Raw genomic sequence first — 12688 nt, forward strand, 5'->3', positions numbered from 1 at the left:
CATGAAGATATTTTCCACAGGTAAACTGAGCTCTTACAGTTAAAGGCATGGATGGGAATTGAACCCATGATCTTTGGTTTACAAGACCAACGCCTTACCACTTGGCCACCACGCCCAGTTGGCAAGTTAGAGAGGATTACCGCAAACTCTCAACCATGTTTATTATACTACAGAAGTGTCATGTGTTGTCTAACACTTCAAGTATTGTGTGATTTTCATCATCTTTTTTCAGTAGGGAGAAATACCAACATCATTCAATACTGTCCCTGTGCAAGTGATGAGTTACTATCCACGATCTGTATCTGTATCTATAATTTAAAAAAAAAGATAAGTAAACAGGAGTCTTGATCTAATGACACAGAAACTGACCTTCACATGTGACCCCACTAATGTCCAACTGGTATCCCATCGGGCATTCACAGCGGAAATCTCCATCGGTGTTGATGCACTGGCCATTAATGCAAGGATCATTTATGCATTCATCAATATCTACAATTAAAAACAACAGGAACAGAGGGTGAAATTACAACACAAGAAACACACAAAAAAAACACAGCAGAGTGAGGAGGTCATAACTTGTTTACCTTTAGGAGTGTTGTCCTTCCCACGCTGATAACCCTCGTTAATGCAAAGAAGAGAATAGGCCTCTGAAAGCACGGGAACACGAGTTAGGCATCATGCATCAGTTTAGGGAGGAAGATTTATTCACTCACATCTTCTCCTTTACTTCAGGAAGAGCTTTTCTGCACCTATACCTCTTCACATGCAAAACTCATTTTCCTAAGAATCCACTTGAAAAGCTTGGACGACTGCTGTGGAGGGCCCAACCAGTTTTAATCTCAATTTTGCGACACATATTGTTAACTGAAATGCAGGAATATATTTATGATAATTGTAAATACATTTACATAAATAGGTACCGAGTTGTCTTGTGAATAACTCCACATCCTGCATTTATTCCATTAAGTTGACCGGACATCTCTGAAATGTAACAATTACGCCACATATTGCCATATGATTTGGCACATATGCACGCTCAAAGACACAATGTACTATACCATCATATTCAACTGTGTGTTGCAAGAATGCAAGTTTATCAATCGAGAAGAGAAGATAATCTACCATTGAGCAAACACTGACAGACATAGAACAATTTCACAGCTTTCTTCGATGCAATTCTCCACAAGAAATGATGGTAAATCCATTTTAATCGCATGGTAGAAGTAATAGAGGATTACACACCCTGTCCTTTGACGGGGCAGAGTTCACAGGGGTCTCCCCAGCCTTGACCAGCCATACCAGAGCAGCAGCACTGTTCTTTGGAGGTGTTCTGAGGTTTTGGAGCCAAGCAGACTTTGTCAAACTTGGTATAGCAGTAGTTCACACGGACATCTACGAGTGAGCACACACACATACACACAAACACACATAGAAGTGCAAATAAGTTTACAGTGAATTCATACCGTACAGTAAAATGCTTCACAACTTCACAATCATTATTGATACATTAATGCATTCTTTTTTTTTTGCATTTTTGTTGAATTACTTGAGGTTGGTTAATTATCTCTCCTTAGTGATGGGTTAGGGTTGTTCCTCCTGGACGAGGTAGGCACGTTACTTGTAATGAGAAGCATATGGCTGTGCTTGTCCGCTAGCAGCAGCCTTCAGTGAACTCAACACAAATAAGCTTTCCGACCGCCATAGATCACACACAAAACATGTGTACACACACACCTGGCTTAAAGGCAAAGATCACATGCATGAGCACCTGGAGCTGTGCAGAGAATGTCTAAGAGTGTCATGTTGCTTTTTGCCATGAAACTGATTTGTCAGCCTTTCCGCCAAAGGAGATTGATGGGGCTGGGTGTGCAGCCGTGTGGTCAAGTGCAGACACGTGCATCTACAAGTGTGCACCAGGTTAATATTTTATGGATTTTATTAAAAAAACAAATATGACAGAAGATGTGTCTTGTTGAACATGTTGATTCTATGTCCTGACAAATATTACATTTTCCCCGACTCGCCACATTTGTCAAACCACTGTGTGCATTTCTCTTTTTCAATTATATATATCAGAAAGATATATATAATAAAATTCTTCAACCAATGCAAAATCCCACATCTTCACTGTCTGGTACTCAAACTTTATCTTATTAAGATTGTTCCCTACTACAGATTGAGGCTCATTAGCGACCACTTCCAGAATTTGGGAGTGGAGAGAATGGGTTAATCTGCCAGCAGTTCTAATCTCAACCCCACTTATGGGATCAGTTTCGGTGTGCTGGTTGTGCCAGAATGACCACATGGGCTGATTGCAACAAATCCTTGTTGAAAGGCAGGATGCCAACCAGCAGCAGTGTGTGAGCAGGCTGGTGACCACCATGCAGAGGAGGTGCCAGACTGTTGTGGCTGTGTGCAGTTCTTCCTCATGTTAATCATGTTGAATTGCCAATATGGCTTGCTGCTTCCAGCATCCGTCAACCAATCCACCAAACAATCGACAACAGCAAATAAAAGCTGTTTGGCCGAGAAGACACAGGCCACATACTCAGCTCTGCTGATCACTATGTGCAAGAGAAATATCCTGAGCCTTGAATGCATTGTTACAACAAAGATATAAGTGACCAAACACAAATCTCCTCACTTTTTGTGCATAGTTTAGCCTTAAAGAAATCTGTAAATGGTTTTCAAGATGGCTGCCATTATGGATTTTCTTACTTGTCTGTCAATGCTTTTAACAAAAACAAATGTTTTCTCAGGAGGCAAAGTTTTGTCCTTGCTGAGAAGCCTTGATCTCCTTTACTGCCAGTTCCCCACCCGGTTCTCCTCCCATGTATCCCCAAACCTTCGGTGAAGCACTTCTAAGACTGCAGAGAAGAAGTGAAATGCAAAACTGCCTCAGTGAACTGATGATGTCATCACTTCAGTGTTTGGAGAGGGAACTCCCTAACAGAGGGCTCAGTGCGCCCCCACCCAACCCACACACACACTCACACACACACACACACACACACACACACACACACACACACACACACACACACACACACACACACACACACACACACACACACACACACACACACACACACACACACACACACACACACACACACACACACACACACACACACACACACGGTGAAGAAATGGAAAAGTGATCTGTTCAGAGCCACCCCTGAGGCAGCAGCAGCAGAACCAGCAGAACCAGCTGGAACACGGTGTGCTATCATGAAAGAGCAGGAAGACGCTTAACACGGCTGCTGCTTCGTCTCCTCTCATACTCACTCTGCACTGTTAAGTTGATGCATAACATGTTGGCTTCACAGCTCTCTTCAAAACCCTCTGTCTTACCACACCCCTTCACCTAAAACACACTAAATTACCTAAACATCTGAGTCCGGAGGCAGAAATCTGGAAGCCTTCAGGGCACAAGCAGGTGAAGCTGCCTTCGGTGTTGGAGCAGGTTCCAAATGTGCACATCTCAGGCAACTGGGAGCACTCGTCGATATCTGACACACAAAGAGACACAGCGTCACCCAACACACATACAGTACACACACTCTGAGAAAATGTTCATTTGTGACACACAATGAGGAAAAAATTTCACTCATGTAAACTTTAAAAACAAAAAAACAATGAAACTAATCTGTTTCAGGGGAATTTAGTTTTTTGTTTTGTTTCATCGAGCACCATAGCTACAAGGATCAACTCATACTAAATGTTAAGTATTGGTTTAGTCATGATTGAACTACCAGCTGCATCACTGGTGGGCCGGTTAATCGTCCAGATGGAGCAACTTAAAAACAAAACAAAACAAAACAAAAAAAAACCTACCGACCTACAGTGGAGAGCAGAGCGTTATGTTCTATTCAAATCAGCTTGATAGAAATATGTCTTGTATTAAAAAGCAACTATTCTCGGGCTGCTTCAGGCAACTTTGTCTTTTTCTCATCACGGTGGTTCAAATTGTAATCTTTCCAAATAAGACTGAAAGAAAACTGAAAGAAAAATATAAGTCGGTGACTTTTTCAGGCCATACATAATTTCCCATTGACCCCTTAAGAGTCAACCAAAGGGCCTCGTTATAACTCACAGGCTTGGAAACACGTGCAAAGCGATACCAATAGAGAAACATTCCTATCTAACAATAAATTCAAGGGGCTTCTTCATTCATCGGCAGAAGGAGGGATGTTTAACATGTTTATCTGTTCTGCACTTTACTTGTATACATAGTTGGTAGATTTAACTGTAATGGCCGCCACCTTGGCCAGGTCTCCCTTGCAAAAGAGATGTCTATCTCAACCAGACTTCCTGGTGAAATAAAAAAATTACCATAAAACAGGTAAATAAAATAGAGTGCAATATCTCATTACTGGATGACTGCATGAAGACAAAACCTTATTGTCACGTGTTCACTAATCACAATGGTGAGCTGCAGCTGCTGATGCTGAGAATTCAGAGCTGTTCCTCCCTGCTTCCAGGAACAGTGCACAAAGCAGGAATGTGTTGAAGTCTGCCCAATATCTCTTCATCAGGCCCACTGTATAAACAATCCAAGTGTTCTGGCTCGGGCCCACTCCCACGTGTGAAAGAGAGAAGAGGGGCGTGGGTGAGGGGAAGATTTAGCCGACAGAGTTTGTTCTCTTCTTGTTCCTTGCTGGCAGAGTATGATTTTTGCATCTGTGCATCGGTGCAATGCCCCAGGTGAGATTCATGTCTGTTGTGTGAACACAAATCCCCGTTTCTATATTTTGTCTATGCATATGAACTGGCTTTGGACCCAAGTACCTTCACAGGTTTCTTCATGGAGATAGTAGCCGGGTGGGCAGACGCATCTGTACGAGCCATCTAGATTCACACAAGTTCCTGCTCCACATGTGCCTGGATTCACTGCACATTCATCAATATCTGAGAACACAAAATATACACGGGGTTTACAATCAAACATACATGACCTGAAGCTAGAAAAACAAACATCTTTTCAAGTAAATTTCAGGTTATCATAGAGGATATTGATGGCTTTTCATGCACCTGATTATCTGTTACTGTGCTCTAATATGTGGTACTTGTATACATGAGTTTGTAATGGCATTGACCGGGTTTCCCCTCGATTGGGCTTCCTCCAAAAAAAATACAGAATAGATAGAAAGAAAAAAGGTGAAAAATGTCGTTACCTCCACACAGTCTGCCATCTAAAGTGAGCTCGTAGCCGTCGTGACACACGCAGAGGAAGGTGCCCACCGTGTTCACACACTGCCCGTTCCGACACAAGCCCCTCTGCGTCGAACACTCGTCCATATCTGATCAATGCACAGACACCATGAATGTATCAGCTGCAGGAGATTACACCCTCTCTCACCGGTTGTACTTTACTCTACTGAAATAAACAGCTCACCTATACAGTCACCATTGTGTGAGTTCTGAAAGCCGGGGTAACAGAGACAGTTGTAGGAGCCCACGGTGTTTTTACACGTGCCGTTTCCACAGGGTTGTCTCTCACATTCGTCCACATCTGACACGAGAGAGTCACAGTTTTAACTCAGAAGGGGCCCACGTTAGTCGGCAAGTAGTATGACGCAACTCTTGGGACAGCAGCACAGCTTACCAACACACATTGACTGATCCCGAGTGGTTTTGAAGCCATTGGGACAGATGCAGCGATAGCTCCCGAGTGTGTCAATGCACTGACCGGGATTGCAAACACCAGGATTCTCCTGGCACTCGTTACGGTCTGGAAAGGAGGAAAATCCATGACGGTTATATCAAAGAAATGAAAAGTTATCTTTAATGATCAGGGTATTGACTGAACAGACTTTGTACAGAATAAGATGAATTGTTGAGTCCTTGTAAGCCGATCTCCTGGTTTTGTAACATTAATTTGTATCACAAATTACACTGGAATCGTACAACCAGCCGTGGGATTAGAAAATGACAGCTCTTCGAACTGAAATACACATTGGTGCATTTCTACATGACAGTCACATTTACTGCATTTCTCATTCTGATCAGCTTGCATTTCTCCAGTTTACTTTTCATGTGGTTATCCCACACACCTCTGTGCTTATTAGGCTCCTTCAAACCTTTTCTTCGACCTCAGAGTGAAATCTACTCATTCTATAGTCATGCTGCTCTAACCTATTTCATTCACTGATTACGCAAATCCTTTACTTGCATGACACAAACCTGCGGAAACTCCAGTTAAAAGAAACTTAATGTTGCAAACACTTCACCACACAAGTGGTAATCAAAGTGAGGAAGTTTATTGGAAATTCTCGTGCATCATAAGAGAATAGTTTTTTTTATATGAAAGTAGTAACGTCATCACAATTTAATTATAGTCAAACAGAATTCATTATGTGGTGGTCATTATGACCTTCAAACACAGTTTCAGTTTTCTCTCGCAAGAATCCAGGCTTGTTTTGTTGTTGGGAATTGTATGAAAAGCAGGAAGCAAAACAGGATGTTGATTCAACATGTGCTTATCGGTTGGGACTCTGCAGACTGACAGCAGCGAGGTTCAGATATGCTGTGGCACATGTTCAACAGCTCAACACATGCTTTACATTCTCTCCTCCTCAATAACAAGCCCACCATGAAGACTGCATCCTCAGCCCTACTGTCACCATGCTGCATCTGGTGCTTCGTCTCTGGCACATAACCGAGGTAACTGATGGGCAGTTAAAAGACTTTGACACAACAGATCAAAACAGTACTGAAGCAAGGAGAAGATGTAAGGGAATCAGCGTTGCTCTCCTGAAAGATGCCAGTTTTCTTCAGCTGCTCTACACTTTCGTCTACTCCGGCTTCATGTTCCCACGTTTTAATCTCCACTGGATTCCTCATAACACTTAACTGGAGTGGCGTGAGTCGATTTAATACTGGCATCTTTGGAACGGAGAGATAATGTGTCATACAATCCAAGTATTGTTGACACCAACGAACAATTAGGCGCCCTATAATATTACCACTAATACTACTGCAACTAAAATACAATACTTGTTTAAATATGTTTTTCCTCACCCTCATCCATCCAGCCCTTAAAAATTCACACAATTGTAACTTGCTAAATCAAAGACATGTAGTGATATTAAAGAACTGCCAGATATGGAAAGTTGACGTTATCTTGGATAAATAACTCACCCGTTGCATAATTTGACAATTATAAAAACTCTAATATAAATCCAGGTATTTCTCATCGGAAGGTTAAAGCGATTACGGTCTTACCCAGGCATTGTCCCGTTGGAGTGAATCGATATCCGGGTTTACACTCGCAGCGGTAGCTTCCCGGCAAGTTCAGACAGGCAGCGTTCTGCTGGCACACCGGTCCATTCTGACACTCATCAATATCTGCAAACCAATACAGCGGTGCTGAAGCGCAGATGCATACTGATGAAACGTTCACACAGGTGGCATGCATGTTGGGTTCTTTCGTTTTACCTGTGAAGCACTTTGGGCCGCATGTTTACACGAAAGTTGCAGTTTAGTGAAGTGAAGTGAAAAGTGAATGAAATACTTTAAAGCGAAACACACTTTGGCGTCCCTTACCTTCACAAATCAGCAGCTTGTCGTTGTAGATGAAGCCAATGGGACACTCACACCTGAAGCTGCCGATCATGTTGATACACACTCCATTCTCACACACCCCTGGGATTTCCCTGCACTCATCGATATCTATTAAATGAGAGGAAAATATATAGAACGACCCTTTCTTTTTAATCACATGAGCGTCTGAATGTGAAAACCTCACCAACGACCCGTCCAGTGGTGATGTCGATGTAATATCCTGGTCTCTCACTGCCACAGAGGATCGCAAAATCGTCTGAGTGCACAAAAGAGAAAGTTCGTTAGACGTCCTTCCCACAAATTTTTTTCTGCGAGCACGCGAATGCGACACCTCACCGGTGCTCGGCACGGGACACTGCTCGCAGGGTTTGTTCCACCCATGGCCGATGTTGTAAGAGCAGCAGCACATCTTCTTGGTCATGTTGAAGGTCAGCTCCCCATCACATGTGCCATTGTCGGAGTAGAAGTTCCGGTGGCAGTAGCTCTTCCTCATGTCTGCGTGTGTTTAGAGGAAAGAGAACGTTAAGTGCAAATTGTTCCCTTGTGGCTGGCGGTGAAGCTGCAGCGTGCAGACCGACCCATGCAGTTGTTTCCTCCATTGACCTGCATGTAGTCCACAGGGCAGATGCAGGTGTAGTTTCCGATGGTGTTGTAACACTGGCCCGGGCCGCAGATGCCCGGTCGCTCACACTCGTTGATGTCTAGGATCAAAAGATGAGTTTGTGAACTTTTTCAAAGCGGTGTCTCACAACTTTTCCTTTATGCAAAACATTGAAAGAGGCATTCATGGATATATCAGAACTAAATTGAATAATACGCGAAAAATAACTTAAATGTAAAACACCACAATTGATGACTTCCACGCAAGCTTCAATGTGTTCGTCATTTGACCACATAACCTCACCTAACCATCGCCACATTTGAATAGACTGTAACTAATGCCGCTTTCCATGTGCTTCCAACTTTCCGAGCTGTTTTTAATGTTGCAGAGCAGAGGAATAAAAGTCCTGGCCACGTTTGGGCTGTATTCTGACAGTAAATTCAATGCATCTTTGAGAACCCCAGTGTTTCATCTCGAAGACACTGGGGTGTTTTGTTTTTTTAACAGAACATCAAAGATTTTTAATTGTTTCACTGGCTCAGAGATATAACTCTGCTACAGCGTTGCCTGTGTGTATGAAGATTCGCTGTTCTGCAACATATGAAACACATTATGAAACAAATAAAAGATACTGAGGGAAATGTATTTTGATTGGAAATGTCAACGTGAGAGACTTGGATGCTCCATGGGTTTTACCAGAAAGTGACATCACAGGATTTTTTTCAAAGAACAGAGGGAAATTGAAAGCAGCATCACGATGGAATATATTGATTATATATCAACCTGGAGTGCTGTTTGGATATACAGAAGATAGTATTATTAAGGTTGTGCCAGTTTCATACATTTTTTAATGCCAGAATCATTTCTCTAGGAGTTTAACTGACTGAATAATAACAAATGCATTACTTGTTCCTCTCAGTCCTGCAGATAGATGGACAGCTGAGTGACTATAAACAGAGTAAATGTTCCACCATGTTCTCACTGCTGTTCTTCTGGTCAGCGGATGAACACTAATCAACACGTGGCCGGCCACATGTTACTGTCCCAATTCTGAGAACTTTCTTCTCTGTCCCTGTTTTTCTTTTCTAAACACTCTTCTCAATTATCCCTGCCTCCCATCTTCCTCCTTTCGTTTCTCCCGGCCTCTGTCATCTCTGGCCTGTCTACAGGAGACTCGGCGTACTTCCCGGAGGAGAGGGCTGACCACATCAGAGCCTTGCTCTTCGGCTGCCTCCTCATCCTCACTGAGCTTTGCAGGTTTAACAACAGACGGGAACTGTGGCAGACGTACACTGAGCAAAAATGAGCTGCAGCATTGTCTGGAGGACAGCAGATTCCAACAGTTCTTTGTCATTGTGCTCCTGGTGCCTTCCCCCCCCCCCCCCCTTCTGTCTCCATGTGTCGTTGAACTGAGGACTGAGCGGCTGGACTCAATTTCCTTCCCTCTGAATTGTCCCGGGGGCAGGAGCTGGAGTGGGATAGGTCACCTGTGTGTTTGAGAGGCTGCACAGGAATACATTTGTGTGCTCCGTACCTTCACAGACTCTGGTGTCTGCGTTCAGGGCGTAGCCTCTCGGACATTCACACTGGAAACTGCCAAAGGTGTTGATGCACTGTCCTCCCTGGCACAGGCCGGGCAGCTCTTGACACTCGTTGATGTCTGCCAGATAGAGAAAGGAAGCACTCAGTGGTATTTTGAGCAGGCGTCTGTGTTATCTGGAAGTGTGTACAGGGGCGGCCTGATGTAAACTTATAGGCGCGTGGCGCTGGCTGACCTTCCAAGATGACCGTGATGGGGTTTGGTCTGAAGCCTTCTCCTCCAGGACAGAGCGTCTTGTATTCAGCTGTAACCCAAAACACAGCAGGCAATGACATTAAACAACAACGACACAACACATAAACCTCAAGACATGTATTATTTTATTTTTCACTGGAGAATTTGGAAATTGTGTTTTCAATCATCAAATGATTTCCTTTCACTCTCCATTATGCCTTTTGTGAACAGCCGTCTCACATTTTGAAATTTATCATCCACAGGGCCCAGTGGACCAGACGTGACTGCTGCTACTCTGAATTACATCTCACAAAAGAAAAAAGGTTCTGTTCTTGTCATAGAATAAAGCATTTCCTTGAGCTGAAAAGGATGAGTCATTCTCTGCTATAGTTTGAACCATCTGTAGGCAATTTCCGAGAAAGTTGCACAAAACCACTTCAACCTTACAAGCAACAACAACTGCAAGCAAAGACACACTGCACAAAAGAAGGCAGCGAACAACTCTGTATGTTATGTTGTTTCACTTTCAAACATGCCTGATTCACATCACTGTGACAGAACCGCTGCCATTTTAAAGAACTAACATATTTTAATTGCAGCTTACTAACCATTCATTCTTAGTTATATTTGTATTTTTGTAATCTGTGTCTAAATTAAAATATATATTGTCCATCCATCCATCCATCCATCCATCCATCCATCCATCCATTTTTAGTACTTTCAGCCATAACAACCATGGTAATAAGTGAGAGAGAGAACCTTGAACACAACTCAGGAGATATTTCTGTAGTCCGCCTGGCTATAAATCACACTAACACATTTATTAATTTGACTTGTGAACAAAATCTCTATATTTTTTTTTTTGTTTGTTTTGTATCAAGCTGAGTAATGTGGAACGTCACTGTTGCTGGCAGGAGGTACAGTTCGGGCATATTAACTGCACTTGAACTGAAACAGAAATTTAAACTGAAATGACGCATGCAAGGCCTGAGTAACCGAGTGCTGACTCACTTGAATTGAGAGGGGGGCATGATTCACATGGATTTCCCCAGCCCTGGCCCAGGGAACAACAACAAGACGCCTTGGAAACGCCGACTCCGATCTCATTGGAGCAGTCCAAACTCTCTGACGCGTCCCCTCGTGAGCGGACATCCAGATAACAGCTTCCAGAGCGAGTGTCTGTATACATAAACACATGTTATGGGATTGGACTACACAAGAATGGGGGGGGGGGATAATTGGTTACACAATATGCAAAGAGCAAATGCGGAAAATGTGCTATACAGAACTTGTCGAGGCTCACCTACACAGCCCACCCGGGTTGGGTTGAGTTCAAAGTCTGGTGGGCAGTTGCAGTGGTAACCTCCAGGGATGTTAACACACACACCATTGATACAGATGGTGGGGTCTGCACATTCATTGATATCTGGCAAATAAGGAAAAAGTTGTATTTTTAGCAGCTTAGATAGACTTTTGCTAATATTTTAGGACAAAATCAAAACAAAAATCATCCGGATTACAGAGCAACTTCCTGATGAAGACGTTTTGCTACACAGTACTGACACCCGGCTAATGTGCCAGAACAATACAGTAACACAGCCATGAAGATGAATGTCTTATTCAAATTAAAATAAGTTGCTAGTGTATAATAATAATAATAATAATAATAATAATAATAATAACAATAACAATAATAATAATACTACTACTAATAATAATGATAATAATTCATTTTTGTTTCCAGTCATTTTTTTTTTTTATTTAATAACTTTTGTGTTTTTGTCAATTGTTCCTATTCACAGGCGTCATTAAAAGTCCATTAGCTCTTACCACTTTTACATTTTTGTTGAATAATAAATTGCCTTGTCACTGAAATGTGCTATATAAATAAAGTTGCCTTTGCCTAATTTGCACTACAACCGTCACACAACACTGGTATCAAATCCTTATTTGCTACAACAGCAAACAGAGGAGCAGTGTGACTCTGTTATTTCATTTAACACGGAATTAATGGCATTCATCACTCTTCACTGCTGTTGCTGCATTCCTTTCACACTCTTTCACATTTCCTTAGCTCACTGGGGCAGAATTGAGCATTCCCGAGGAAGGCAGATGGATTATGGCGTTGACTTATCATACCTGTACAGTTGCCTCCGCTCCTGTCGAGCTCATAACCAATGCTACATTCACATCTGAAGAGTCCAGGAATGTTCCGACAGCGGCCATTGACACAGATGCCAGCGAAGGTGCATTCGTCTATGTCTGGAAATGAGAAGCAGAAAGACAAAGGGAGAGAGAGAGGGAGATAAAGAGAGAGAGAGAGAGAGAGAGAGAGAGAGAGAGAGAGAGAGAGAGAGAGAGAGAGAGAGAGAGAGAGACCCAGCTGTGAGGGATTAGTGGATCATGGGATCATGGGATCATGGTGGAAAATTGGCAGGCAGCAATAGGAAGTGAAGGCCGCTCACCTATGCTACACAATGACAGTTCTGGGGCAAAAAAAAATGCCCAGACACATCCAGACAGAGCTACAGCCAAGGTTATGAAATTGTGCTCTTCCACATCATTAGACTTTGCACAAATCACTGTCCAGTCCAGCTTGAGCTGAGACAGGGAGGACCGGACAGGTCATTTCATGTTTGACACATCAGCACAATGAGGTCAAGCTGCTCATTCAACTGAATCCACTAACGTCTTATCGCTCAGGGGATGAACCACAGTTGTCTGCTACTATTCATAACTCTTGAATT

At 42.8% G+C, this 12688-nt stretch overlaps 1 protein-coding gene across 2 annotated transcripts in view; it reads right to left on the minus strand.

The window, feature by feature from the left end:
- The window catches only part of fbn1 (fibrillin 1), a 67834-nt gene that overhangs the window by 10700 nt on the left and 44446 nt on the right, over nucleotides 1-12688 (minus strand). For both annotated transcript variants that reach the window (XM_080494663.1, XM_080494662.1), the window contains exons 36-53: nucleotides 12081-12203; nucleotides 11245-11367; nucleotides 10953-11120; nucleotides 9943-10011; nucleotides 9702-9827; nucleotides 8145-8267; nucleotides 7903-8061; nucleotides 7751-7822; nucleotides 7549-7674; nucleotides 7228-7350; nucleotides 5609-5734; nucleotides 5399-5515; nucleotides 5178-5303; nucleotides 4792-4911; nucleotides 3387-3512; nucleotides 1243-1392; nucleotides 585-647; nucleotides 370-489 (exon numbers count right to left, since the gene is read on the minus strand). In XM_080494663.1, coding sequence (XP_080350789.1) covers nucleotides 370-489; nucleotides 585-647; nucleotides 1243-1392; nucleotides 3387-3512; nucleotides 4792-4911; nucleotides 5178-5303; nucleotides 5399-5515; nucleotides 5609-5734; nucleotides 7228-7350; nucleotides 7549-7674; nucleotides 7751-7822; nucleotides 7903-8061; nucleotides 8145-8267; nucleotides 9702-9827; nucleotides 9943-10011; nucleotides 10953-11120; nucleotides 11245-11367; nucleotides 12081-12203 — 2160 coding nt within the window. The remainder of the gene's footprint in view (nucleotides 1-369; nucleotides 490-584; nucleotides 648-1242; nucleotides 1393-3386; nucleotides 3513-4791; nucleotides 4912-5177; nucleotides 5304-5398; nucleotides 5516-5608; nucleotides 5735-7227; nucleotides 7351-7548; nucleotides 7675-7750; nucleotides 7823-7902; nucleotides 8062-8144; nucleotides 8268-9701; nucleotides 9828-9942; nucleotides 10012-10952; nucleotides 11121-11244; nucleotides 11368-12080; nucleotides 12204-12688) is intronic.

Source organism: Blennius ocellaris (assembly GCF_963422515.1).
Source record: "Blennius ocellaris genome assembly, chromosome: 1".
Taxonomy (NCBI): domain Eukaryota; kingdom Metazoa; phylum Chordata; class Actinopteri; order Blenniiformes; family Blenniidae; genus Blennius; species Blennius ocellaris.